General features: G+C 41.8%; 2 protein-coding genes across 5 annotated transcripts in view; one reads left to right on the top strand and one right to left on the bottom strand.

The window, feature by feature from the left end:
* On the top strand, positions 1-26,037 carry Serpine3 (serpin family E member 3). The gene is made up of 8 exons (XM_035452157.1): positions 1-262; positions 5,401-5,634; positions 7,664-7,861; positions 9,051-9,249; positions 17,038-17,138; positions 22,961-23,047; positions 23,473-23,556; positions 25,994-26,037. Exons 1-8 carry the CDS (start codon positions 1-3, stop codon positions 26,035-26,037), a joined length of 1,209 nt encoding a protein of 402 aa, XP_035308048.1.
* Positions 16,039-27,566, bottom strand: part of Ints6 (integrator complex subunit 6) — an 80,509-nt gene continuing 68,981 nt past the window's right edge. For 3 of the 4 annotated variants that reach the window (XM_027390365.2, XM_027390363.2, XM_027390366.2), the window contains one exon: positions 23,311-27,520. In XM_027390365.2, coding sequence (XP_027246166.1) covers positions 27,427-27,520 — 94 coding nt within the window. In that variant the 3' untranslated portion in view covers positions 23,311-27,426. Of the gene's footprint in view, positions 16,221-23,310; positions 27,521-27,566 lie in introns of those variants that run through there. The other variant, XM_027390364.2, reaches the window with a different exon arrangement.

Genomic DNA, 27,566 nt, shown 5'->3' on the forward strand with positions numbered 1-27,566 from the left:
ATGCTGCCTCTCCTGCTGGTCACTCTCTTTCTTGTCTCCTCCTCCTTCTCAGCGGGTGGAGGTAGCCCCCTCACTGAAGCCCTGTGGTTGCTGAAGACTGAGTTTGCCCTTCACCTCTACCGGAGTGCAGCAGCACAGAGAAATGGGACAAACTTTGTCATCTCACCTGCCAGTGTGTCCCTCTCCCTGGAGATCCTGCAGTTTGGAGCCCGGGGTAACACTGGCTGGCAGCTGGCAAGTGCCCTGGGATATACTGTGCAAGGTAAGAGGCTCTTCTCTCATGCTTCCTCTTCACGCCTGGTTCCTACTCCTCCTCCCTGCTCAGGTGCTCTCAGGAGTGGGGAGCTGAGCTCTACCCAAGTGTGTACAGGCACAGAAGTGTGGCCATGTGTGAAGCACACACTCAGAATTCACAAACATGCTTGTTCTTGGATTGTGGAGACTTCCTTCTAGCCTCATGGCAGTTCTATTCCATAGCAGTGTACACATCCATGGGCTCCCACTAGAGTCCGAGTAATATTATTCACCAAGTGTCATGGTGCTCTTACCATAAGGGCCATGACTGGAGAGAGACCCGGCTTATGTACATGAGGAGAACTTTGAAGGCAGCAACTCTGTCTCGGGGAGCAACACATGCAGTTGGGGGTGGGTGCCATGTGCTTTTGTAGATGGGGGTGGGTGCTGTGTGCTTTTGTGATTCCACCAGCAGGTCAGAGGGGTCCCCTGAAGATATTATGTGTGATCTGGCCAGGAGAAGAAATGTAAATATGAAAGCAAAGGCAGGCACTTCAGCCTTCAACAGAGTCTCACACAAGTCAGAATGGTTGGGTTGGGACATGCAAGAGAGGGTCAGTTCTGAGATCAGATCCCATCATGGTACCTGGTTAACAGGTTGATCTAGTACGATGATGAAATCCTGTTCAGATGTCAGGACTGCTTTGCATGACAATGATGCCCCTTAAGGTTCTGAATCACACACTGACTGCTTTACCTTCATATGGAGCCACCATCAGTTAGTAAGAACAGGGCCAGGCCATTCTCAGAGTCCTCTTCATCACTCTCCCCATTTTAGTTGCACTGTGTCCTGCTTAAAGTCACACACCAATGCCAGCTACCTGCCGCAGCCCAGCGTTTCTTTTAAAAGATAATACAGGACTGGAAAGATGTCCATAGCATAGCAGTTAAGAGCATATGCTTCTCTTGCAGAGGACCCAAATTTGGTTCCCAACACTCATGTCAGACAGCTCACAAACACCTGTAACACCAGCTTTAGAAGACCCAATATTGGCTTCTGGCTTCTATGAACATTGCATTCATGTGCACGAAAACACCTAGACACAGAATTTAACTTTTAATATATTCTTTATTTTTTAATTCAGATATAATTACATTACTTTCCTTCTTCCCTTTCCTCCCTCAACTCCTTCCCATGCATACATCCCACCCCCTTGCTCCTTCTTGAAAGCGTAGCCTCTTTTTAATTGCTATCAACACACACACACACACACACACACACACACACACACACACACACACACACACACAAATACCTAAATATATCATCACAACCTGTTCAGTCCATTTACTGTTACTTGTATATGTATGATTTCAGGGTTTGACCACTTGGTATTGGATAAACAATAAGGGGGAGGCTCTTCCACGGGGAGGGCTCTTTCTTCCTTTTTCAGCATTCCTCAGTTGCCTGCAGCTCTTTTTCTAGGGCTGAGGATCCATGAGATTTCCCATCTATATTAGTGCGTCTATTGGTGCCGTACTTGTTCTAGTCTTTTTAGGCAGCCCTATTGTTGAGATTTCATGGGCAAAACTCCCCTGTCATTTGTAGGAGACACAATCTTACAGTAGATTTCTCAGTCCTCTCATTCTTACAGTCCTTCAGCCCCCTCTCCCTCGCTGTGAAGGAGTTGTGCTGCAGGTGTTATCAGTTGGGTCTGGGCACTACAGAGTCATTTATGTACTACATTTTGACCAGTCATGGTGTTCTGTAAATGGCCTCCAATCTGTTGCAAGGAGAAGTTTCTTTGATGAAGGTTGAGAGCTACTCTTATTTGTGGGTATAAAGAATAAATGCTTGGAATGTACTTAGGAATTATGCTGGTTTAGTAAAGTAGTGGTTGTAGGTTCTCCTCTAAGATCCATGTAGCTAACTAGGTTTCCCATACCAAAGATGACTTCCCTCTTGTTGAATGGGCCTTAAGTTCAACTAGACAGCTCTTGGTTCCTGACAAGATATGTGTGCCACTACTATACCTTTGGGGTCTTTGTGCAATGCTGGTCATTGTGTGGTTCTGCTGGGTAGGACTACTAGCTGCTTTCCTCCCTTGGAAGTTTGCATAGCAACTTCTAGTACTGAGAAAACTAGTTCTCAGGGTGGAGGCTTTCAAGTCAGATCCAGCTTGGATTCTCTAGGCCTTGTTCCATGGGGATGCACAATTTCCCAATGCTCCAGCTTCTAAGCATTTTCGTTATTCTTCTAGATGAATTAATGAGAACATTTTTAGCACAGAGGCTTCAGAAAGGAAGGTGGTCTAGTCCCAGGCAAAGAATTATGTTTTGTAGTGCATACTGAGTTGTCTTTTACAACTGTGTCATTTGATTCTCACAGACTACCTAACACAAGAGGTAAATGGCTTAGCAAAACTCAGCTGGTCTGGTGGCAGGTGACAGAGCCAGGATTCAAGCTCCAGATTGTTAATTCCAAGTCCTGTGCTCTCTTCACAGTTCCTGAGCCCCACTCCAGCCAGGAAGCAGTTACATCAATTTCTAAGCAGTAGAAGGCTTACTTTCTCTCTTCCTCATCAGAGGCAGCTTCATCTTCCTCCCATCCCAATCATACCTGCTGGGGAGCACCTCCACTCACCCCTTTCAGAGTTCTTGAAAATCCAAATATCAGTATTTGGAAGACATTTCTCATAGTTTGAGATTTTTATGGACATGAATCTTTCAGAGTCTAGAACTCTGCAGAGTCTGGAGCCCAGATCCATCAGCTTTAGATTCACCTATCAGATGAACTTAGGGGTGATTTTCAGTCCCTGATCATGTATGTTCTTCTTCCTTTTCTCCCTCAGAACCCTGTAAAAGCCACTAAATTATAGGTTCTCTCCCAACACCTTTTTACTTTGGAGGCAGGAGGCTGAGAAGCCAGCAGAGATAAAGTTCCTCTTGGAGAGTTTGGAGAGCCCTATCTCTGCTCTCAGACCATTCACTTCTGCCCCTCTAGAAGGCTCTAGATTGTAGTAAACATAGTACCCATCCCCCAAAGTCTGTGTGCTTCACAGCCCCTGTTCATCTGGGGAACAGAACTCTCCCAAGCAGGGTCTTCTCAATCCCAGACATTCCTCTCCCTGAGGGCAACAAGATGAGGAAACAGCACTACCTCCAACATAGTGACCCTAAGCAAGTAATGAACAGGTCTGAGCCTCGGCAGTCTCCTCCCTATAGTAGGAGGGCCACAGCCCTTACTGTGAAGTGTTGCTGAGCGCATTCATTGTAATTGGACTGTAATTGGACTGTTCTATGCAATGTTTGTAGGCAGCATCAAGTTTAACATTTTACTCTAACATTGCACACTCTGGAACATATGTAAGAGTGCTTCTCTGTGTGTAGATGGGCAGGGACAAGTCAGGCTCAGTGGAGACAAGAGATGACATAAAAATCCATTTCAGGACAGTCACTCTGCTATTATTTCTGGCTCCCAGAACACCTGTCCCAGGCTGTATCGTCATTTTTCTCTTTGCTGTGATGAAATACCCAACCAATGCAACTTAAGGGAGCAGGGGATGGCTCAAGAGAATCCCAGATGTGAGAACTCAGGTAAAGGTGTGTGACCAGGCAGCTACCCCGATACATGATACATTTACCTGGGAGGAGGAGCCCAAGTTGAGAAAATGCTTCCATCAGATTGTCCTGTACATATGTCTGTGTGACATTTTCCTTGATTGATGATCGATGTAGGAGGACTCGGTCTGCTGCGGGTGCTGCCACCTGGACAGGCAGCCCTGGACTGTGTAAGAAAGCAGTCTGTGCAAGACGCAGGGAGCAAGCCAGTAAACAGCATTCTTCATGGTTTCTGCTTCAGTTCCTGCCTAGAGTTTCTACCCTGACTTCCTTCATTGATGAACTAACTGTAAACTGTAAGGTGAAACAAACTCTTTCTTCCCCAAGTTGCTTTTGGTTGTAGTGCTTAATCATAGCAACAGAAGCCTAGCTAGGACATCAGCAGCTTGCCACTGCCCATCATCGTTACAAAACTGCTCATAATTCTCTAGCTTCATTATAGAAATCCCATCATGACACACTGGACCTGCCATATCCCAGCTCTAGAATCTCCTGTTCCAGAATATTTGCACACTGTGTGAAGATGTGTTGCTGCGATTGGTGTAATAAAAAACTGAGTGACCAATAGCTAGGCTGGAGAAGATAGGCAGGACTTCCAGGCAGAGAGAGAGGAAGTCAGGGGATGAATCTAGGTGTGTGAGAGACTCCAAACGTGTGTGAAAAACAAGTAGGACGTATATGACAGAGGAAAGGTAACTGAGCCAACATGATAGAACATAGATTAATAGAAACGGGCTAATTTAAGTTATAAGAGCTAGTGGGACAAGCCTAAGCTAATGGCCAAGCTTTCATAATTAATAAGAAGTCTCTGTGTCATTATTTGTAAGCTGGTGGCTGACAAAAAAAGTTTGCTACACTCTCCTCCAGAACTCAGCAATGTTCTTGAATCAGGAATTCAGGAAAGCACAGCCTTGCCACTTCCAAGACATCAGCAGACTCCCTTCCAGTTTCCAAATTTGTTTGTGGTCTAACATGTCTTCTGCCCAACTTTTAAGCTGTGGGATTAGGTGGATTTTGACTCAGGTAGCTATGCCATATCCAGTGAGGGACTTTTGGGAGGTACTCAGAAGGTGTATACCCCTGAGACAATCTGTTGACTGAAGTTTCTGTCCCATCCAGTCCTGCCACCATTTAGTCCCAAACAAACACACAGAAGCTTATATTAATTATAAACTGTTCAGCCTATGGCTCAGGCTTCTTATTGGCTAGCTCTGTCTTAATTATTAACCCATATCTATTAATCTGTGTATCTTCATGCGGTCTTGGCTTACCAGTGATGCCCAAGTCTCCTGCTTTCTCAGTAGCTACATGGCATCTCCCTTGAGACTCGCTCTCTGTGTTCCTCTTCCCAGAATTCTCCTAGTCTGGTAGCCCCACCTTTACTTCCTGCCTGGCTGCATCCTGCCTGTCCATTGACTGAAACAGCTTTATTCATTAACCAATAAGAGAAACGTATATTCACAGCATACAGAAGGACAACCCTCCCCCATCAACAATCTGCAGGTGGGAGCTGTGCAAGCACTTACAAACACTCCTTTCCCACAGACCCAAGAGTGAGAGAGTTCCTGCACAGTGTTTATACCACACTGCACAACTCCAGTCAAGGCATCGGGATGGAGCTGGCCTGCACCCTTTTCATCCACACCGGAGCATCTCTGTCTCCCTGCTTTGTGCAGCAGGTCTCCCGGTGGGCCAACAGCAGTCTGGAGCCAGCTGACTTTGGTGAGCCCAACCGCACCACCATGGATGTCTCCAAAGGCACACCCAGACAGAGCATGGGTAAAGGAAAACCATCTTCCCTGGCATGGCTAAGGGCAGAGGGCTGCAAAGAAATAGTGCCACCCATCATTTGTCAGAGCCATCGTAAGGTTTAGTATGCCCTGGATTACAGCAGAAGTTGAGGTGGCAGATCTATCTTTGAGTGACATACATGTTCTGTGAAACAACCCCAGATGACCTGTTCCTCTTCTGTTCCTTCTCTTCACACCCCAGCATGAATACACACATATACACCCATATTTGAGTACACAAACACAGAAAGGTGTTCCTCAGAGCATATCACCTCTGGAGATACCCTGCAGGATTTGCCCCATGTCATTCTCCCCAGGCCATTTCTCACCAAGTTCTGTTTTCACCTACAATTAATCCCAGGTGAGAGCAAAAGACAACAGGGGCCAGAAAAGTAGCTTCTGGGAAACTTAGGTTAAGGAAACACACACACACAAGGACAAGTTATAACCAATATGTTTCACTTGGTTCTATTGGAGGTTTGCTATGTATAATCCAACCATCAATGGCAACCACCATGTGCTCTGATTGTTATGAAGTGAGTGGAAGTCACTAACACCTGCTAGCCTTTCATTTATGCACTTAGTGTGGTTTGAAATTTGATTCCATTTCACTCACCCATTAATCCTAAAAGGTGGGGGCTGTCTTCATTTTACAAATGGAGGAACTGAAGCACCAAGGGTTGAATTTCTTGCTTGCCCGTGCGCCACCAAGCCAAGATTCCGATCCAGTTAGTTTGGCTGCAGTGTTCTTGGTAAACATAAAGACTCAGATAAATGGAGAGTGTTCAAGATCCAGCGTTGCTTAAAAGCAGAACAGAAAGCTGGGATACAGGTGGACTGGATGCTGCACTCCCTCAATATTTTCAAATGCTCAATGCTGTCTTTGGCAATTTACTTCACAAGGAGTAGTCCCTGGAGATAGAGAAATAGTTCAACTGTTAAGAGGGTGGGCCAGGTAGCTCATAACTACCTTTAACAGCCCCTTGATGCCCTTTTCTAGCACCCAAGGTTACCTGCTCTCATGGGTACATACCAAAACAGAGATAAACACACAGACACATTGTTAAAATATTTTTTAAATTAAGGAGTGGTTCCCTATATCCTCCTTAAGCTGCCAGGAGACCCACTCAAAATCCAACATAGGTATTCTCAACTCACAGCCTGGCTTCCCTTTAAGAAAAAGGACTTGTATAGCTATCCAAAGCAATGACTACGGAGCCCATCTGCTCAGATTCAAAAGCAAGCATCTTTTGGCGGGTGATTGGGTGGATGGTAGTATGACAACAACTTCCCTGAGCCTCACTCCTCTCATCTGGGAAATGAAGAATGACAACAAAAAGTCAAGGAGATTTCTTCAAGCATTTAGGAAGAACCTAGCACACCTGTATTTATTAAACAGTTGAAGGCCTGGAACAGAAACTGTCTCTGTAGGAATGGTCTGCTTGCTCCTTCCTGTTCTTACATGCAATTTTAACCACAGCCCTCCCCAAACTGTGCTCTGATCATAGTTGCCTCAGCAAAGGTGTGGTGAGGGATGCTACTCAGCAATTAGTGGGCCCCAAGGTGGGGGTGACAGAGTGCAGTCTTCTCCAGTCGTAGAGCTCATCCGTGTAAGCATCTGCCTGGGGAGACTGCCTGTTAATCTCTGGGAAATGACTCAATGGAACCAGGGGCATTCTGGACACCAGTTAGAAACAGGGAGGGAAGCCACAATGCATACATGCTAACAAGAAGGCTGCAATCAATTCTAAGGTGCCTCACTGCTCCCTGAGCAGAAGTATAGTCACTGGAGACCCACTCTGAGCTCATGTTCTCACTTTCATTTCCATGACAATAAGTTAAAAGCCAGTTAGCAGCTGGTGGCTGTGGGTCCCTTGGCAGCATAAGGAATTAAAGCTTTTGTGGTAAACTGAAAATAACATGAAGTGGGGGCTGGGGGGGGCAAGATGGAGGGAGGGAGACAGAGACAGAGAGAGACTCAGAGAGAGACAGAGACAGAGAATGCCTTCTATCTATAGGTGAGGGCCCGGGTAGCCCACTGTGGGGCCAGGCTGGTGCCCTGTCTACTCAGCTCTCCATCATGGGCACCATGACCTTCCAAAGTACCTGGCAGAGGAGATTCTCTTCCATGGCCTCGCAGCCCCTGCCTTTCACCTGCGCCCAAGGCCTCGTCCTTCAAGTCCCTGCGATGCACCAAGTGACAGAGGTCAGCTATGGTGAGTCCTCCTCCATCCCCACATTCAGAAAATTGGAGGAAACCCAGCAACTCAAACAAGAGAGGGGAGGGGCCTCTGTTTTACATGTTTCCAGAGGCGCCCATTCTCTGGGCTATGGGTGGACTGAAGGAAAGTCCAGAGTAGCAGGAGACTTACAGAGGGGCCTTGGTGTACCCATCTGGATACTGAGGACACAGATATGGAAGAGAAGCCAATTTCATGCTTGGCATTGGCCTGTGCACTGTGTATGAACATGTTCATGTAAAATTAAAAATACCTGGACCAAACACCTCTCCTAGAAGACACTTCCATGGCATAACACCCAACCAGGACCAAATGAAGGCTAAGAGGCCTCCAGACTACAGAACCTCCTGGCCCTGAAATGCCATTGTTCCGTGTGGCCCTCCTGCTTATGGTTACTTGTCCCATTCAGTGGGGGAGGTTCCCAGTGCCAGCAAGATGCCTGGTGGCCTTGTGTGTGCTGGAGATGCCAGCGGGCTCTGTGCTAAGGATGAGCCAGAGCATGCAGTGGGTTCACCTAACACTCATCTCCATCTCTCTCCCTACATCCTGCACCAGCCCCCATCCCTCCTGCAGCTCAGCATCTTCCGCTATCTGCCACTTGTCCCATCACATCCTTCAGCAGCCACACTCTGCCTAGTCCCTGGACTTGTCTTAACAAGCAATTTCCTTTGCCCACAAACACCCAGCTACCCATCCTGAGACCTATCTGTTTAGGTCACAGTTAAAAATCATCAGTCCTCAAGTCAAATCCAGCCAGGATGTATGTTTTGTTGGGTCTGTGGAATGTTTCAGAGTTGGGAAGTTTTCATAGGAACTATAGATTTAAACCCTTTCTTAAAGACAAGATGAAACACAAAGTGCCTGGGCCCCCATAAGTCCAGGCTGGACAGGCTCCCTCAAGACAATGCCTCAGCAGGCCCAGTTGCTGTGTGTTCTTGAGTAAGACCGTGTGGGAGATCTTAGGGGGCTTTAGGATTAGTAAAAGGGCCATGTCATCCAACAGTTCCCAGTCTCAGGCTGCTTTCTGAGGCTGAGATTAGCACTCTGATTTACTGTTGCTCTCATTTTTTTACTGTTGCCGGGGTAAGTCTGCCTACTCCAGGTTGTGGCATTGTTTTCCCTGGCTCCTAGGACAGAGCTAATTCCTGACCCACTAAACCCCTAGGCCAGTTCCAGGATGCTGCAGGCCATAAGGTAAATGTTCTGGAGCTGTTGTACCTGGGAAGGGTGGCCAGTTTGTTCCTGGTGCTTCCCCAAAACAAGGACACCCCTCTGGACCTAATTGAACCACACCTCACAGCCAGAGTCATCCACCTCTGGGCCACCAGGCTGAAGAGAACCAGGATGGATGTGTTCCTCCCCAGGTGAGTGGCTACATCTTCCTTACAGGGGAATTACTATGGTGGTCAGTGGAGCTTACACTTTGAGTGCAGTGGTCAGACTCCAAGGCCCATCCTCCCACTGGGCCAGCTTGTCAAATGAGCTTAGGCCAAGGAGAAGTTCCCTGGGGTTTGAATCGATTTTAAAATCATTGCAAAGTAGATCATGTTACATACAGTTGAATTAACTTTCTGGGTCTTCCTGAGATAAACTGTGAGAACTGGGCTGATGCAAGTCCCTACCTCCTTGTTCCAGAGGTGTGTCACTGTGAAATGAAGAAGTTCAAGGAAGCACCCTTGTGGGTACAGCTGTCATTGCCCCCGAACCAAAGAGAAAAGATGGCTTGTGTAACTGAGAAAGCATATATGTAATTCTAGTAAGAAGCCAAATTAGAACAGGAAAATTCAAGACTTTTCCAGGCATGGTGGTACAACTGTAAATCTAGACAATCAAGATGACTGTAGTCAGCAAGTTCAAAGCCAGCCTGTGCTACAGAGTGGTTCCACCTAGCCTGAGCAATTTAATGGGAGCCTGTCTCTATTAGCTAGTAAATGCAAGGCTTGACATCTTTGTGCTGAAGATACATTCGTTCTAAGTGGAGAGGTTCCTTCCTTGAAGACAAACCAGTAGATACAAATACACACTGAAAAAAAAAAAATCTAATGACAGAGCTAGCACTTATTTTCCAAAGCAAAGATGTTAGCAAAACTCATTGTTTTACAAAAGGGTTCTTACTAGTGTTTTTCAAATGATAAGCTTGTCTGGCAATTTGAGAAGGTTCAGCATAACTTCGTAGGTCAGCATTAAGTGCATAGTGTTGCTGTCCAGGAGCTCATTTGCAGCACGTGAACTCTTCATACTCCTGTCCACTTGGGGCCTTGGTCACACTCCAAGTCCCGGGGCTCCCAGTGGGTAAAAGCAAAAGCCTTGGCAATGCTCCCTAGGGCAGTTAAAAATAAGCCCATCTCCTGGAGCAAAAACATACAAGGAGAGCCCCAAGGAGGCAGGGCCCAGGTCTAAAATGAGATCAGGCATAATGAAGAGCCAAAGGTGAACTCAGAACCAAGACAAAACCCCTCTCTCAAAGCCAAATGCTCAGCCCCTACCAGAGGCCCTGATCTTGTGACATTTGGGAATAATTAGTGCAGGAGGGAAGGCTGCTCTTGCCTCAGCATGGAGAGAAAGTGCAGCCCAGAGAAGAACCTGCTCTCACATGAAGATGAGTAGGTTGGCCTGGAGTGGCTAATGGAAGAAGAATCCCCTGGAAACACTCAGCTCTGAAGAGAGAACGTCACAGTGACATCCTCCCAAGCCCTCAGCAGTGACCCTGAAAACACAGGGCAGAGGAGGAAGAAGAGGAGGAGGAGGTCCGAAGGTCTCACAATGACTCAAACAACCTTGTTCTGATAAATATATGTAATCACTCCAAGGTATCAAGCATCTAAGCCAAGACTAATAGAATATTTTTAGCAAAACAAAACCAACCCCTCTCTCTCTCTCTCTCTCTCTCTCTCTCTCTCACACACACACACACACACCACACACACACACACCAGAGAGAGAGAGAGAGAGAGAGAGAGAGAGAGAGAGAGAGAGAGAGAGAGAGAGAGAGAGCAGACCAAAGAAACAAAACCAACCAACCAGAAAGCCTAGTTGTAAACTCTTTAGGGCAGTAGTTCTACACCTGTGGGTCACGACCCCTTTGGGGGATCAACCCTTTCATGAAGGTCCCATATCAGATATCTTGCATAGCAAACATTTATATTATGATTCATAACTAGAAAAATTACAGTTATGAAATAGAAAAAAAATAATTTTATGGTTGGAGGAATCACCACCACATGAGGAACTGTATTAAAGGGTTACAATATTGAAAGGTTGAGAAACATTGCTTTAGGGAATAAACCAAAAAGTTAAAACTGCTATAGGTTTGAATTTTGACATGAACCTTGGACCATGATAGACACAGTCAGGTTCTTGTGATTTGCTTGTTTACTTGATTTTTAGACAGATTCTTACTATGTAGCTCTGGCTAGCCTGGAACTTGCTATGTAGATCAGGGTGGTCTCAAACTCACAGAGATCCACCTGCCTCTGCTTCTAGTGCCCAGGTTGAAAGGCATGTGCCATTACATCCCACTACTAAGCCAGCTTTTGAGTAAGAATTTACCTCTGGCTCCCTCAAATTATTCATTCACCATTTAGTACAATGTGCTCTGTGGTCATCATATAGATTTTACTGAATGAGAGCCCAAAACTGTTCCACCTTGTAGACAGTAATTTGTGTTGTTGCACACCAGTGGGTGTGCTTGAGTTTGAACATCACCAAGCAGTACTCTTAGATGAACTATGATGCTGCCTCCCAGAGTAATCATTTACTTATAAAATAAATGTATATGGATCCTCAGCTTTCATCAAGACTATTTAACATACTAAATAATCAAGAAAACTAAGAATGGATGTTTATAGGTCATTTATAGCCATCATCATGCAATCATACCCATACTCCACAGAAATGACTAACATTGTCAAATATAGATTTAATGAATAAAATGTTTGGTTCTAGGTCTATAGAGGAGAATACTGAAAACATTACAATATTAGATATGATTTGTATCAGCCTGCTTTGTATTGGTTTGAAAAACAATGCCTGAAACTAGAAAGTAATGTGTTTAGGAATATAGAACAGCCCAGGCCAACAGGGTTACATAGTGAGATCCTGTCTAAAAAAACAAGAACCTGGTTGTGTCTACCATGGTCCAAGGTATATGTCTAAATCCAGATCTAATTAGTTTACTTTTCAGTTTATCATATCTCTGTCTCTCTCTGTGTTTCTCTGTCTCTCTGGCTCTGTGTCTGTCTGTCTCTGTTTCTGTCTGTCTCTATCTCTCTGTCTCTATCTCTCTCTGGCTCTGTCTCTGTCTCTCTTTCTCACACATACCCACACTATAGTTCCAGAAGTCTAAGAGCCCAGAACCAGCATCTCCTCTGCTCTGTATCATGACATGGATGATGAAATAAATGGCCGCAGAAGCCTTCACAGGGCAAGAAAGGATGTGAGAGATTTAGGGTCTGACTTCCTCTTTTGCTTTGAGAACCACTTTCATGGAAAACAACAGCAGAACTATGTTGATATTCCCAAGGGCTGCCCTGAGTGGTTACCTTCTATTAGGCCCCGAATTCCAAAGGCCCCACCAACTCAATACCACTACCCTGGGAGCCAAGCTTCCAGCACAAGAACCTGTAGGGATGTACCCAAGCAATATTCAAACTACTTAACTCATACATCCACAGCGAGTTTTGCTCTTCTTTGAAGCTGCATGCCACAATGATGTGCAACACTTTTCTAAGAACATTTTCTCTCTCTTTTCAATGGGATATAGTGCTCATAAAAGTCACTTTTAAAGTGCACATTTCAAATCCCGAACATTACCTGAGTGTGGTAGTGCACACCTTAAATCCTAGCACTCGGGAGACAGAGGCAAGCAGATCCAGGCAGATCCCTGTGAGTTCGAGGCCAGCCTGGTCTACACAGTTAGTTCTAAGATAGCCATAGCTATTTAGCAAGACCCTGTCTCAATGAATAGGTAGGTAGATAGGTAGATAGATAGATAGATAGATAGATAGATAGATAGATAGATAGATAGATAGATAGATAGATAGATCCACATTGCATGTCTTCTTTAGTATATTTACAAAATTGTGCAGTCATGAACACTAATTATAATTTTTTGAAAGTGTTTCACATAGCTAAGGATGACCTTAAACTTCTAATCCTTCTGTCTCTGGATCCTAAATGCTGGACTCATAGATGTACACCAGCGCAGTTGGCTTATGCAGTGCTGGGGCTTCATGCATGCAAGGCAAGCATTCTATCCACTGAGCTATACCCCCAAACAACTCCAAGTTCTGAAAGATGTTTATTACCTTAACAAGAAACCCATATTCATTAGTCATCACTTCTCATTGCTAGGCAACCACTATTTTACTCTATCTCTATGGATTGTCTTTTAGGGATATTTCATGCAAATCAAAACTAGTGTTAGCCTTTTTATTGGGCTTTTTTCCACCTAGCACAAAGTTTTAATATTTCATCTTTTTAGTTGCTGACTAATATTATAGTGCACGTATACACTATTTTTTTATTTAAATGTTTTAATTGAATGGAATAATATCACTTTCCTCCCTCCCTTTCCTCCTTCCAGGCCCTCCTAGCTATCCTCTCTTGAGCCCCTCCTATGCCCCTCCTCAAATGCTATTATTGTTATATACAACAGTCATTATCTGCCTCTAGTTCTTTACCTGGGGGTGTGGCCCAGAGAAAAATTTCCCCTTCCACGTTAACAGGTTCATTAATACTGTCATTGTCCTGGTCTTGCCTATGCAGCCATTTCTAGAAGAGACTGTTTTGTGCAATTCCTAAAAACCATTGCCTGCTTAAAGTCTCAAAGATCTGTGCCTAGTTTTTCTAAGAGTTTTATTGATTTCACTCCCACTTTAGGTTTTTGATCCACTGTGAATTAACTATTGTACCCTTGACAACTTGAGAGCCAGGGGACACCAACCTCCCTTGCTGTAGGAAAGCTGCATATAACTTTTGGCTCCCACACAACTACTAATAGCCCTGCTCTTGACTGTTCTTATCCCAATATCAAGTAGTCACACGGTATGTATTTTGTGTGCAATATGTATAGTTAAAAATACATGAGGCCCATGGGAGAACACTTCTAACTGGCCACCTTCACAGAGATGATCAGCATGGAATAGTGGGGGGCACTGCAGATGTTCAACAGAAGAGGCTCTAAAGTTACCATAGCAGTCTAATAGGCTGGTGGCAATCTTATGCAGTTATGCCTCCGCAAATCATCTTTGCATCTGCTCACATTTTCAAGAGTAAGAGAGTGAAGCTGATGCCTGTGGTAGTCTCTAAGTGTATGTTAGGCTTAACTTGTTCTAGTAAGTTTGCACCTATCTTCTGGTAGTGAATGGCAAATTAGACAATAAGTGTTATATATCTATGACATGCCCTCAGCATTATTTTCCTAAGCTGCATAATTCACCAGTGAAGTTTCCAAATTGTTGGAAATTTTCCAAAAAGAAAAGAAAACTCAATGTTAAGTGGACCCATCCGTTGAAGCCCATGTTATTTGCGAGTCAATGGCACTTGGTGTAAAGAGGCCAAATCTTCATGTGTTACAATGTGGTGATTGACCCAATATCCTATACATTTGTTGAAATGATCATTCTTTCCTTCATTATGTTGTCTTGACATCACTGTCAGCATTGATTGCCGAATATATGAATTTATTTCTGAACTCTGTTTGATTCTATGGGCATAGATTCTTTTATTCTATAGTGTTGTGTCATTGTGGCTCCTAGAACACCAGTCAATCTAGAAATCAAGAGATTTAGGAAGAGTCTTCTTATGTGTACAAGATCAAGTTATCTCTGAATTCAGATAGTTTCTCCTTCCTTTTTAAAACTATTTGATCCTACAACTTTTTTTTTTCATTGTACTGGGGATTGAACTCAGGGCCTCTTGCATGCTAGGCAAGTGCTGTAACAACTGAGCTATATCCCTAGCTTCACCTCCTTTCTGATATGGATGCTTTTATCAGTCTTGTGTAACTGTTTTTCCCATCCTCCTGCACAAGGCCAAATAGAAGTGATGATAGTGGTATTCTTGTCTTGTTCTTTATCTTAGATGGGAACTTGAAAGGTGCTAGGTGTTAGGATTTTGTAGACACTCTTCATCATCTTGAGTTATCACATGTCCCAAGTTGACTGAATATTTGATGCTTCTTGGAGTGTTTTATTTGGGCATTATTTTTTGTTGTTTTCAGTAGTGGGGTTCAATCAAGCTAGGCACATGTTCTATCACTGAACATTCCCCCCAAGTCCTGTTGGTTTTTAATCATGAAAAGGTGTTAGATTTTGATACAAGCTTTTTCTGCACCTGTTAAGATAACAATGTGATCATAATCCCTTACTTTATTAACATGTGTTATCTTATTTTCATGTCTTAAACACATCTTGCATTCTTGCAATAAATTCTACTTGGTCGTGGCAGGATTTCTGTGATGCTGAATTCATTTTGGACTCAATTTATTTCAAGTCAATCCTACTATGTTGTTGAGAATTCATGGAACATGGCTTTACTTTCTTTAATATCTTGCTTTAATTCCTAGCTTCTGTATGGGGCAGGCAGCTTCTTTGCTGTTTGCTCAAGTTACTGTGCCATTTCTTGTAGTTCTGCTTTCATAAACATAAACATTCCAGGGATATCATTGGAATCTTTTGAAATCAGACTGACTTTTGTCGCTTTTATTAAAACATATTATTCAGTTTTCCCACCCACCACATCTTTGGTTTCAAGCAGACTTTAACTTTCTTAATATTATTATGAAACCACAGTTAAAACACAATGCTAAGTGCCTAGGCCATGCTGGGCATTGTACTGAACACTAATTTTCACCTAGTTGTCACAACTCTATTTAGATTTTACTACTGCCATGCTTATTTCACATAAAAATACAATAAGGATATAGAGGCAACTTGTCTGAGTCTGTAAAGCAATTAGTTCCTGGTGAGAAGAAACAAACTAAAAAGCCAGGTTCATAGTACTAATCATTACATTTAATGCTTATGGGTTTCAAAAAGGATGTTTTCTATGCTTAAGACAATTCCAGAAGTGAGCCAAATAGTTTGAAATATGTCAGCATACTTTTTTGTTTTTCTAAAATTATGTATGGTTTATACAAAAGACGGTTTGAATTATATTTCAATTTTTTTATTTTCAAAGACAAATAGCAATAGCAGTCTATTTGAAGGCTTCTTCAACAGCAAATAAGTGCTTTGTCCTGGGGAAATGTTGGTGTGCTGATTCTTTCTGCTCTCAGTGGTTACTGGGCAATTCAAGGCTGAGTTCATTCTCTGCTGCACATCAAAGGCACATACTGCACACAGCAAACATGAAAATGTTACACAGTAGAAAAAGATATACAAGGTACTAAAGCTACTTTTTTTTTGCATCAATTATGTCTGAGATTCTACCCAAATGTCAAGAGTGAAGTCCAAGTGATTGTGACTTGGCTCCACACACCCATAGCCCAGCTTTGAACTAGGTGCATTGCATACTCATTCTTGGGCACGTTTCTTAAATACTTTATGCCTTGAATTTCCCATCTACTGCATAAGGAATAATAGCCATTATAGGAAGATGAATTAATTTCTATGAAGTTCTCATAGTGTCTAGCATAGCATCAGCACTCACTAAATATTATTAATAAAAATGAGCTGAGGCAGCTGCTCTTCTCAGGTCATTTATGGGGTCATAAAGAATATTAGTAGGAAGCAGACTGTTCTGTATACCCTAAGAGTACAACTTTGCAAATTGGGCTTCAAGAACCAGGAGTCACTAGGCTAGAGGTGGAGGTCAAGTAATAGAATATTTGTTGAGTATGCAGGAGGTCCTATCTCTAGTACCATTTTGAAACAGAAAACCTGAGTAGGAAGGTAACAGCTGAGGAATAGAGAGTTGTTTATCAAGGGAAACAGGGCTATCACAAATGAGCAGTATAGACAAAGCAGGGGGAAAGCCCAGAGGAGTCAGCTTAGTCCCAGGGATGACTCAAGGGAAGGAACAATGAAAAATACAGTGGGGTGGGAGTCCAGGGTGCACTGACCTCCAGTTAGAACCTCATATTTGATTCAGTTCATATGAAAGAAGTGTGAATTCTAAATAGCAATTGACAGGTTGCTTTTGTTTTACAGGTTTCGGATCCAAAATCAGTTTGACTTAAAAAGCATTTTAAGATCATGGGGTATCACTGATCTGTTTGACCCACTCAAAGCTAACTTGAAAGGAATTTCAGGTAATTTTTCAATTCTTCCAATCTTTTGGAGGAATTGTGTTTGGGACAGCTTTGTTATACTCTGATTAAAGGACCTTTATTGTTTCCATAGAGCTGTTGACAGTAAACACTTGCATAACAGAATCAAGTGGTTGGCTTTATTTAGGAATGTGGGGCCTCTGCTAACAGTCAGGTTTTGATTGAATTTGGTGTGTGAGGAATGCTCCTTGGGGACATGAAGCTGGAATTGGAAACCACCTTCACAGTGGAGCAGGTGGCCATAGGCAACAAGCCCTCCTCATCTCTGCCATGACCAGACTCTCATGAAGACTAGAGACAGCACCAGAACCTTCATTATGCTTTCTACTTTCTCATCAGCACCATGGTCATCCCGTTTCTACCCGTTAGTCTTTCCTGGCTGCCTTTAACTCTGCCTGCCTTTTGTAATGAGCTAAGCACAAACCTTTCCTCCATCCATTCCTCAAACTTTCTGTGCTTTCATGATTTTGCCTTAAAACGCTCTTCTTCTTAGTATCCATGCTCAACTTTTTCCCCATAGTTGACATACTACTGATGATCAATAGGGGCCATGTTTGCCCATGGTCTGAGCTTACATTGCACATGAAAGGGAAATGAATGGTAACATCTACTTTGAAAATTTCTTGAGGGAACCACTGTCTCAACTTCTGCCAACTCAAAAGGCCCTGGATTGTGTCTACCTACTCTACAGATTATCTGTGAGGAGAGAACACTGCCGCAGACATTCTCATTGGTCTTGACATTGCCTTTACTTGATGAACTTGAAAGTTACCATTTTAAACAGCAGACCACTGGAAAACCTGGTACCAAAACTTTGCTCAGAATTTTCCTTAATCACAGAAAATAATGGGACTTTGATCTTCAAGTCCTGGCTTGTACTTTAGGTGTGACCAGACAGAACAACTGCAAGTTACTTAGTAAATAAAGCATGGCAGGACATATCTAATTAGAGTACTAAAAATTTGCTATCTTGGGGCTAGTAGAGTGCTTGCTGAGTATGCACAAAGTTCTGGATTCCATCTACACACACACACACACACACACACACACACACACACACACCCTCTCAAAAACCCCTCTACCACCTCTTATCTAAACATAGATAACAGTCAAGTTTTCTCCTGTCCACAATACTTGATATACAATTAGACAAAAGGCAATACTGCTGGCTTAGTTGAAAATTTCAACCAGAAATCTTCCTTATTAACAGAAAGTAAAAACACAACAGCAAAATGATCAAAGGCAAGGAGGGACAGCCAAGTTACGAAATTCTATCTTCAATTATGAGCAATCATCATTTTGTCTTCTCAAGGCTTCAGAACTCAGCTATGGTATCCCTGTAGCTAGTGGAGATTCTATTACTCTTTTAGTCATCCAAACTAAAAACTTCAGGGTTCTAGATTCAGTACCCAGGGGGTGGGCAGCTTTGAGGTTATTCTTGGCCCTCTCTTCCACACTATTGCACTAATCCGTTTTACTGTTGCTCATTCATAATTTCCAGCCTTTCTTCCCAGCATCTGAGAAAGACATACTCAAATGTCAATCTTGTGCCCTTAAACAGCAGTGGTCCTCACATGAATCTTGCAGTCCCACTATAAGCAAAAATACCCATGGCCTATGAGTGATCCCATTTTTTGAGACAGGGTCTCTCACTGGGATTAGGCTCCACTGGGCAGCAAGCTATGGGACTCCACTTCCTTTCTCCCGTACTCCTCCTAGCCCATACAGTGTTGGAACTGGATGCATGCACAATGTCCCTTGGCTTTTTAACATGGGTTCAGGAATCAAATTTGGGTTCTCATGCTTGTACAGCAAGCTCTTAACCAAATGAGCCATCACCTCAGCCTGTTGCTGAGTCTTATGAGTACCGTTGAGATGGCTCACATCTAATGCAATTCATTTCCTTACATTTGTTCAAACCAACATAATTATAGGCTCACAGATCTGGCCTATTTAATAATTCAGCATGTGTTAATATGGAGCTTTATTCATGCTTTTTACTGATGAGACCCAACAATCTTCTTCCACTGTTTTGTTCCAGTAATAAAGAAGTCAGCAAACAATGACCCAACACCTGCTTTTATTAATTAAGCAGCTTACACTTATTAAAAATAATCTGCCAGGCAGTAGTGTTGCATGCCTTTAATCTCAGCACTCAGGAGGCAGAGGCAGGTGGATCTCTGTGAATTTGAAGCCATCCTGGTCTACAGAGTGAGTTCCAGGAGAGCCAGAGCTATTACACAGAGAAACCCTGTCTCAAAAAACAAGTAATAATAAAAATAAGGCTGTTTTCTTGCTATGGTAGTGATGCTGAGTCACTGGGACAGACATTTAGTGATAGTCAAATGTTTTAAATATCTACCCCTTCATAGATATAGCTTGCCAACTAAGATATTGCTTTCTGATGCCCTTCTTTAAACATAATCCAAGATGACTCATGCCAGTACCAAAGTGAGCTTCTGCCTATTGTAAAGAGAAGGCCATTGAAACAAATGGGAGGCTACCACCCACCTCACCAATTGTATTACCCAATGTCTTAATTAAAAATTTTGTGTGCAAGCTGGGTTAGAGGGAGCACATGAACCACACATGTGCAGGTCACAACTCTGTGACATCAGTTCTCTCCTTCCACTTTTATGTGGGTTCCAAGGATTGAACCATGGTCATCAGATTTGAGGCAAGCACCTTTATCTGCAGTTTTTACAAGAGAAGAAATGATCAGAAAACAGAGCCATCCTCTCTTCAATTAACAAAGGGTCACCACATTTTGGATTACTGAGGAAGCCCAACAAAGCTTTTCTTTCCATTCGGTCCCAAAGCCAGAATCACTCACAATTCTCCTTTCCCAGCTAAAAATCACTTCTCTGTTCCTTCTTGGCATCATTTTGTTTAAGAGCTCAGTATTTCAAAGCTCCCCTGAGCCCAGATATAGCTCTCTCTCCCCACTGACACCTTTATCTCTACAGATTACAATGTTATTGAGTTGTTCCAATCTCCTCCTCACTGGAGAGAACAGTGAGGCACCTATTCTGAACATTCCCCTTCCTTAAGGACCATCAGCAGGCTTTAATACAAACTCACACCTCCAGCTGAGGAGGTCTTCTGTGTGTACAAACTCAAAACTCTTAAGATTGAAACTATCTTTGTCTTTGCTTTCATAAGCAGATAGTCTGCTTCCAATTTCTGCCAGTAAGAAATTTAAGCTACTATATGCAATGACTTTGAGTAATCTAGAGTGCACGAAATTAACTTGGGCCATAGGAAGTACAAACAACACTGCACAGAAAAAGGGAAGAACGGAGAAAGTAACCAGCTGAAGCTAATTGAGCCACCCAAGATTCTTCCCAACACTTTCTATATCCTGGGCTAGCTGCAATGGTACATTACACACCTACCCTTCATTTCGTAGTAGCTAAGTCAAAGCATGAAAGACAAAAGGAAGCAAATGATGTCCCATCTCTGTCCTGATGAGGAACTGAGGTCAAAATGCAGACAATGATTTACAAATGTGTGACCAACAGTATACAAAAGAATGATTGTATCTACCAACCAAAGGGGTGGGAATTAAATCCTTGTGCTTCGTCCTTCCTGAGAAACACAACCATCATTTCTTTGACGTGTATGGACTAAGCATTATTCTAAAAGTTGGGCAAAGTAATAAAGTAAATGTGGTAATTTCTACTTGCTAGAGCTAACAGTCTAAGAGGGAAGAGTAATCCTTAATAGGCAGTGCCACAGAAGAGGAATGGAAAGGAGGGCAGCAGAACCCCTCACATTTGCTGTGCAACATGTAATTGGCTGGGACATGCTTTCCAGAAAGTTTGGTTAGTAAATTGGGATAAACGGGAGGTAAGGGTTGCTTCAGGGTCGAAAGCTATGTACTGCGGGCCTGCTGGAACCACTCTGCAAACATTAACAAATCAGCAGCTCCAAGAAAGTTTCATCCTCACAACAATGTGGGCTCCATTAACCTGCATCTCCCACATTAACTAAAGGAGCCTTTTCTACAGAACAACACCTATAATGATTCTGAGGGCAAATTTTGGGGAAACGGGTTGTGACCTTTAATGGCACTAAGCAGATGGATGCCAACAACTCAGATAATCAAAGGCCAAGAAAACCCCTCAGCTTTTCCTGGTTATTTCATTAGTGGCATATTTCAATAGTCACATGACAAAAGTGAGCAAACTACAGTCAAAATATAAGATAAAGGAAGAACATGGACTAGTCTACTAGTCATGAAATGTCAACTCTCCCCAAAGAACTTCAAAGATGTTCTGTTGGTGGCATTTAGCTATGAGTAGACTCAGCTATGGTTATGCAAACATCAACAATTACCGGGTCATTATTACAATCTGGTGGGGTGGGAAAGCTACTTAAGCAATTCACTTGCCTTTTCAAAGACACACTGAAAACAGCCCAACCTAGCTTACTGAAGATGTATTTGGATTTGCTGTATGTTAGCTGCCAAGGGGTTTCAGAGGGAAGCTGTTCTCATTTATAATCACATCAAAGTGTTCAGACAGTGTTAATAGTAATGAAGTCACAGACAGTAAAACCTCAACTGACAAAGATGCTTTTTATAAAACTCTTTAATTTTGGCACTATTTGCTCAGTGGGCTAGAAGGGGCTAATAATCATTAACAGAAAAATCTTGTTTCTTCTCTCAATCAAAGTCAAGCAGAAAAAGACCACAGTTAAACAATTTGATTCCCCACTGGTACCAGGGTGAATATCTACTGACTTCCTTCCTGTGGCACTTGCCCATCCTCTACTGCCAGCAAACAGTTGTTCCTTACAGTGAAAATTCCCATTTCCTGATATCCCATTGTTTCCTTGCAATGATGATACACAACGATCTGTATCCTAGGCTCCTTTTTAGTTTCATATGACCTCGATGGGCCATCTCCTTGTATGTGCACTAGTGCAGACCAATCTAACAAGGAAAGCTTCCCAAAATACATCAAAATGACTGTTAATTATGCACGTCTCTCTGATGGTGTGCTACAGAGCAGCTTCTTGAATAGAGGGGGTTGAGTAGAAATGGGCCTTGGGTCTGAAACCTGGATATTCTCAGTTCTCATGGGGTGTGCGGCATCCCATTAGTACTTCCTCTGAAACGGAAGGGCTGGGCAGCTTAGTCTTAGTTCTACATGCCCACCTTCACCTTTTATGGCTACATGTGTAAATCTGCCGAGCCTTCTAAGTTCTCTCATCACTAATTGCTAAGCTTATATTTGAAACTGTCAGCACATACATATAGCTATAACCTCACAGTTCTCAGCAGGTTCCAATCCTTAAGGTGAGCTAACTAGCCAAGCAGCACAGCCAGCTCCCCAGGATGTAGTCATGGAACAGTGGGCATTCCTAACACTGGATTATCTTCATAATATAATCCTATGACTTTAATCTTCAGTGTCTTCTTAAAAGCTACAGCCCAAGAAGACAGTCAAGGGGAAGTTATCGCAAAAGCTTGTTGAAGTTGTTCCTGGGCAATAGAATCTATTTTATAACATATTCTTGAGAGCCTAATAACATACCTAAGTTTTAGAATATAAAGACTTTAATATTATTTTAAATTAACTTTGAGTTCAGTCTCTACTAAGGGTGAAGCCATATTAAATTTAGTGAATAAACTTTTGAGAGTTGTAGAACAATAATTAAGCTTGGCAGTTTTCTATAATCACTCTGTGTATTCTTGCAGCACTGAGTACTTGAAGTTTTACCTATGAGTCTTTAAACACATACATGATGTGTACAGAAAACATAAATAAATCACTTTGTTTCTGTCATTTGCAAATTAGGCCAAGATGGCTTTTATGTTTCTGAAGCAACTCACAAGGCCAAGATGGAGCTTTCAGAGGAGGGCACCAAGTCATCTGCAGCCACAGGTACATCCACAAGTCCAAGCACTAAGCACAATGGAGCAGCTCACCCAGTCTACCCAGTCTAGCCAGTCTGCCCAGCTGACTCCAGTTGTAAGTCACACCACTTAAGCCCAAGCACAGGTGTGATGTAGCATTTTTTTAAAAGGCAAAAATCATTTTGAAAAGCTTTGATACCAATTTTAACAAAGTATCATTGCCCCATTAGTATTTCACCTTTGAGGGAAGATATTTCATGGAATACCTTAAAAAATGAGACACAGGATAAGTAGTATCTTTCCTCTTTAATTTCACCATTTGCACTCTCATAGTACTACACAGTAAAATGTCACTGAGATACATAGTTTAGTTCCTGTGTATCTACATCTGTATGTGCTTCGCAGTGACAGGAGCAGTGACAGGAGACGTGACAGGGTCTATTCTCTTCTCAGCTGTGCTGCTGCTAAGGAGGTCGCGGACTCCTGCTTTTAAAGCAGATCGGCCCTTCATCTTTCTTCTGAGAGAACACAGCACAGGTACTGACTCTTAAAATTTGGATGCAGACATTTATCTTCATCTCTCTAGCAATCTAATTTTACTTATCCATTAAGTCAAATTAATGTTTAACTCAAATAAGCATTTCTTCTAGTGCTTTCTATGGTGTTTTCCTAGCTGCTGTGATTTCGAAGTACAAAGGAACCTCTGGCTTTTACTTTTTCATTCTATTTATTTGTAGTTAATGCTGACTTTTTTCAGATGAGTAGATGTCTGCTTTAGATACTTAAAAAGTCATGAAATCACAAATCAATTAAATCTTGCCTTCCTTGTTGCTGTCCTATCATTTTAGAAAAGATGGTTTCTTCAGGCCAAGATATGCCACAGAAGTCACCAGAAACACTACTAGCATTTTAGCAATGCAGATTTCTATGCTGGTTGCAGGCCTTTCTCAAAAACCAAACACTTATCATAGTACTTTTCCACACCACTACAAAACAGTTATCAGTGCAAAGATGGCAGGCAGAGGTTAGCCTAAGTAGCACAACAGAAGAAGCAGATATCCCTAAAATTCAGCAACTGTGAAAATAGTCTTTGAATTATTTTTTTCCTTAATTGTTCTCCCCCAATTACTGGCCTCAGAAGGAAGAGATTCTCAGTTAAGAGTTGTTGGCAATTCTCAGTAGTGTTTAAAACAACAGTATGAAACAAGATTAATAAAAATCAAGCCAAGGTGGATCTACTGTAACTAAACATCAGATATTATTTATTCATGGAAAGAAAAAATATTAGTTAGAATAAAAATTAGCATAGTTTAACACAGATTGTTAAAAGGAAATACTGTCAACATCATTTTATCTGAGAATCATTTGTATACTGCCATAACTTGTGCTAGAAATCAAAGGAACATTTTTCATGATAAAAAGAATATAATCACTCCCTGGAAATAATCTACTTGGGGGTCATTTAGGAAGAGGGTTCATAACAGAAAATGTCCACTTAATATTTCGCCATGATCACCCCAACCCCAGTTGACTGCGAATAGACAAAAATGGCACTGATCACTCAGAGCAAGAGAGAGAGAAGAGAGAGGAGGAGAGGGAGGGAGAGAGAGGGAGAGGGAAGGAAGGGGTGGAAGCCATCAACAAAAAGATGGAGTTTTAAACCCTCAAACCAAGAGGGAGGACTAATCTTGAACTTCTAGGAAGGGCCACTACAAAAGCTTATATGCAATAAAGGGCACAATTAGAAGTAACAGATTCTTGAAATTCAACTGTATGAAAAACCTTGTAAAGTTGTTGAACTAGAAAAAGACACTTGACAATTTCCAGAGTATAAATTTTAACTGCTTTAGGAATCAAAATAAGAATTTAGGTCTAATCAAAAACTTGTACCCTAATTCACCACAAATCTTAGTGCCTGTGGCTTTTCCTTTCCTTCCAGAGAGTGGTTGTTCACATTACCCAAAGCAAAGTGGCTACTTTTCTGATAAGATTACTGAAGGGATTATAAACTTTCAGCTGGGGCCGGAAGATGGCTCCCAGCACCCATAGGGAAACTCAAAATATGCAACTCCAGTTCCAGGGGGTCTGACACCTTCTTTTCTGGCTTCCACAGGCACCAGGCATGCACGTGGTGCACATGTAAATACATGTAGGCAAAACACTGAATGAATAAAAACCTTAAAAACAAAAAAAGTCTCAGCCTTCACTGTTAAAACAAATGGAACACACAGAACGCTAAGAGAAATTACCTAAAAATTCCAACATTAAGCTTTTGGAGAGTACCACCTGTCCAGCACAGCATCATTCCATGACCTCAAAGACTTAAAAATACCGACCCCCAGATGCGCCCCCACTCCTACCTTTGCTGACAAGGATTCTGTAGAAATTTCACTAGTTTAATAACTTGCCCACCATTTTTTAAAAGTCAAAAGTCTGAGATGGATCTTAAGCTTTAGTTTTGATATTAAGTTTTAGTATTAAGATGTAAAGAGCCCCCCCCCAAAAAAAGATGTAAAGAGTACTATTATGCCAGGCAGATAAGGGGAGGGGGGGCAGTGAGCAGAGACAGAAGAATCTTATTTTCACTCCCTTGCTGGTTCATTAGGTAAAATGTAGGAAAAACAAAAGATCTGAGCATTGTTCCACCAGCAGCCTGTGAAATGAGGACCCTTCCAAGGACAGCTCCCCAACTGCTCGGACTTATATAATTTCTATCTTTAAGTATCTTTAAATGACTCCAGTGTTCCCACTCATCTCACTCTTAATACATGAAATTCACAACCACAAAGTCAATCTGGATTTTGTATAGTTCCTACTGAATTTAGCATTGTGACTACAGGCAATTATTTCAATAATTCCGTCTCTAAATTACATCTTCAACTATTTCCAGGTATTTTGAAGAGGTAAGAAATGTTTAATGAACTGTTATATGAAAATACTACAAGTCACATTAAATGCTTCTTTTTCTTTACAGGGTTTGTCTTCAGTATTGGGAGACTTTCAAATCCCCTTGACTAAAATAGCAAATCTCAAGAATGTTCTTTCTATGTATGCTTTCGTTCATAAGTATTTACAATTTCTTGTAAGGGTGTGTGATTTCCAAATAGTATTAATCTAAAAATAATTCAATTAAAAAAATAATTTTGGAAGCTTTTCCCACCTCAATTATTCCAAATGTAAAATTCCTAACCTTCACTACTGGATCCCCCCAAACCACTAAAAGGCACAGCAGTGATCTATGAATGTGTGCATGAGTCAGGACATAGGGTGGCATCCTTTCTAAGGGTGTGCAGCCCTGTGAGGATGGAGAACCTAAGTGCCAGATATCCCTATCGTTTGCAAATCAAGGGAAAACAAAATGAGCAGTCATCTTCTAAACAACAGTCTCAGTGTCAGAACCAAGAGATCCCCTCTGAATCATCATGTCACGAACTCATGTAAGCATGACAGAGACCAAATTACTACACACTGTTTCAGAATGTGACATACCCTAAACCTCCATGCCCTAACTAATGGCTGAACTTGAGTGTCATCCAAATCCTGTGAAAAAGGTTGAAGGGTGCTAAAAAAACAGTAATACCCCAAGTAATCTACTTTTAAAGTTCTTTTTTAAAACATGTCTGTCAGTCACAGGCATAGCCATCCAGGTAAGAGTGGAGTATGTTGGCATAGCCAACAAAAACTAAGAGCATATAGTAAAAAAGACAATGCAGGTTATGTAACATATAATTACAATAGTTTAACAAATATTAAGTTGTGTTTTTTCAATGCTAAAAAGCAAGGCCTTTAAAATTCCATTGTCTTAGAATATTTTTAAGTAGTTACTTTAAATGTGATTATTTCCTAAACCACACAAGAGTAAAATAGAGCATTTATTGATGGAATAACAAAAGTGCTTTTCTTAAATATTCTTCAAAATACATTTGTACAACTTACAATAATATATCCAAAATAACTGTATATACAAAACATTACCTAGTTCTTAATGTATGTGCTTTTTTTCCCCAAAAATTACAAAGTAACTTCTTTTTAATTTTTTTTCTTTGTTTTTTTTTTTTTTTTTTTGGCAAAGTTCAACCTTAACATAGCTGACAATTTTAAAGGTTGGTTTAAGAAAATATAACCTGAGGGAAACTGACACGCAAGAGCCAATGACAAGCGGAGGATTTGGAGAATAGTTTTAGTTTGTTAAATTAAAAAAAAAAAAAATAGTGATACTTTTCACATTACAAAAATAAACCAAAATGAAAAGGTCACTGTAAAATGATGGAAAGGATCTGTAGACTGTTTTAGTATTTCAAATAGCCAACAATGCATGTCAAAGAATGAATGCAAGATTACAACAGTCTTGTATTTACTTTGTATTTGGAGAAGACAGTGAAATAAGTGGCCACATTCTATTTTCTTTTAATTGCTATTAATATGGTTGATTTGATTGGCTCTTCGATGAATTTCATCCAAGAAGTTCTCCAGTTGTTCTATTAGCATTCGCTTTTTAAACCTGTGTGAGTAAAATAAGAACATTCTCAATTATCTCTTAATGGATA

The sequence above is a fragment of the Cricetulus griseus genome (assembly GCF_003668045.3).
Source record: "Cricetulus griseus strain 17A/GY chromosome 1 unlocalized genomic scaffold, alternate assembly CriGri-PICRH-1.0 chr1_1, whole genome shotgun sequence".
Lineage (NCBI taxonomy): Eukaryota > Metazoa > Chordata > Mammalia > Rodentia > Cricetidae > Cricetulus > Cricetulus griseus.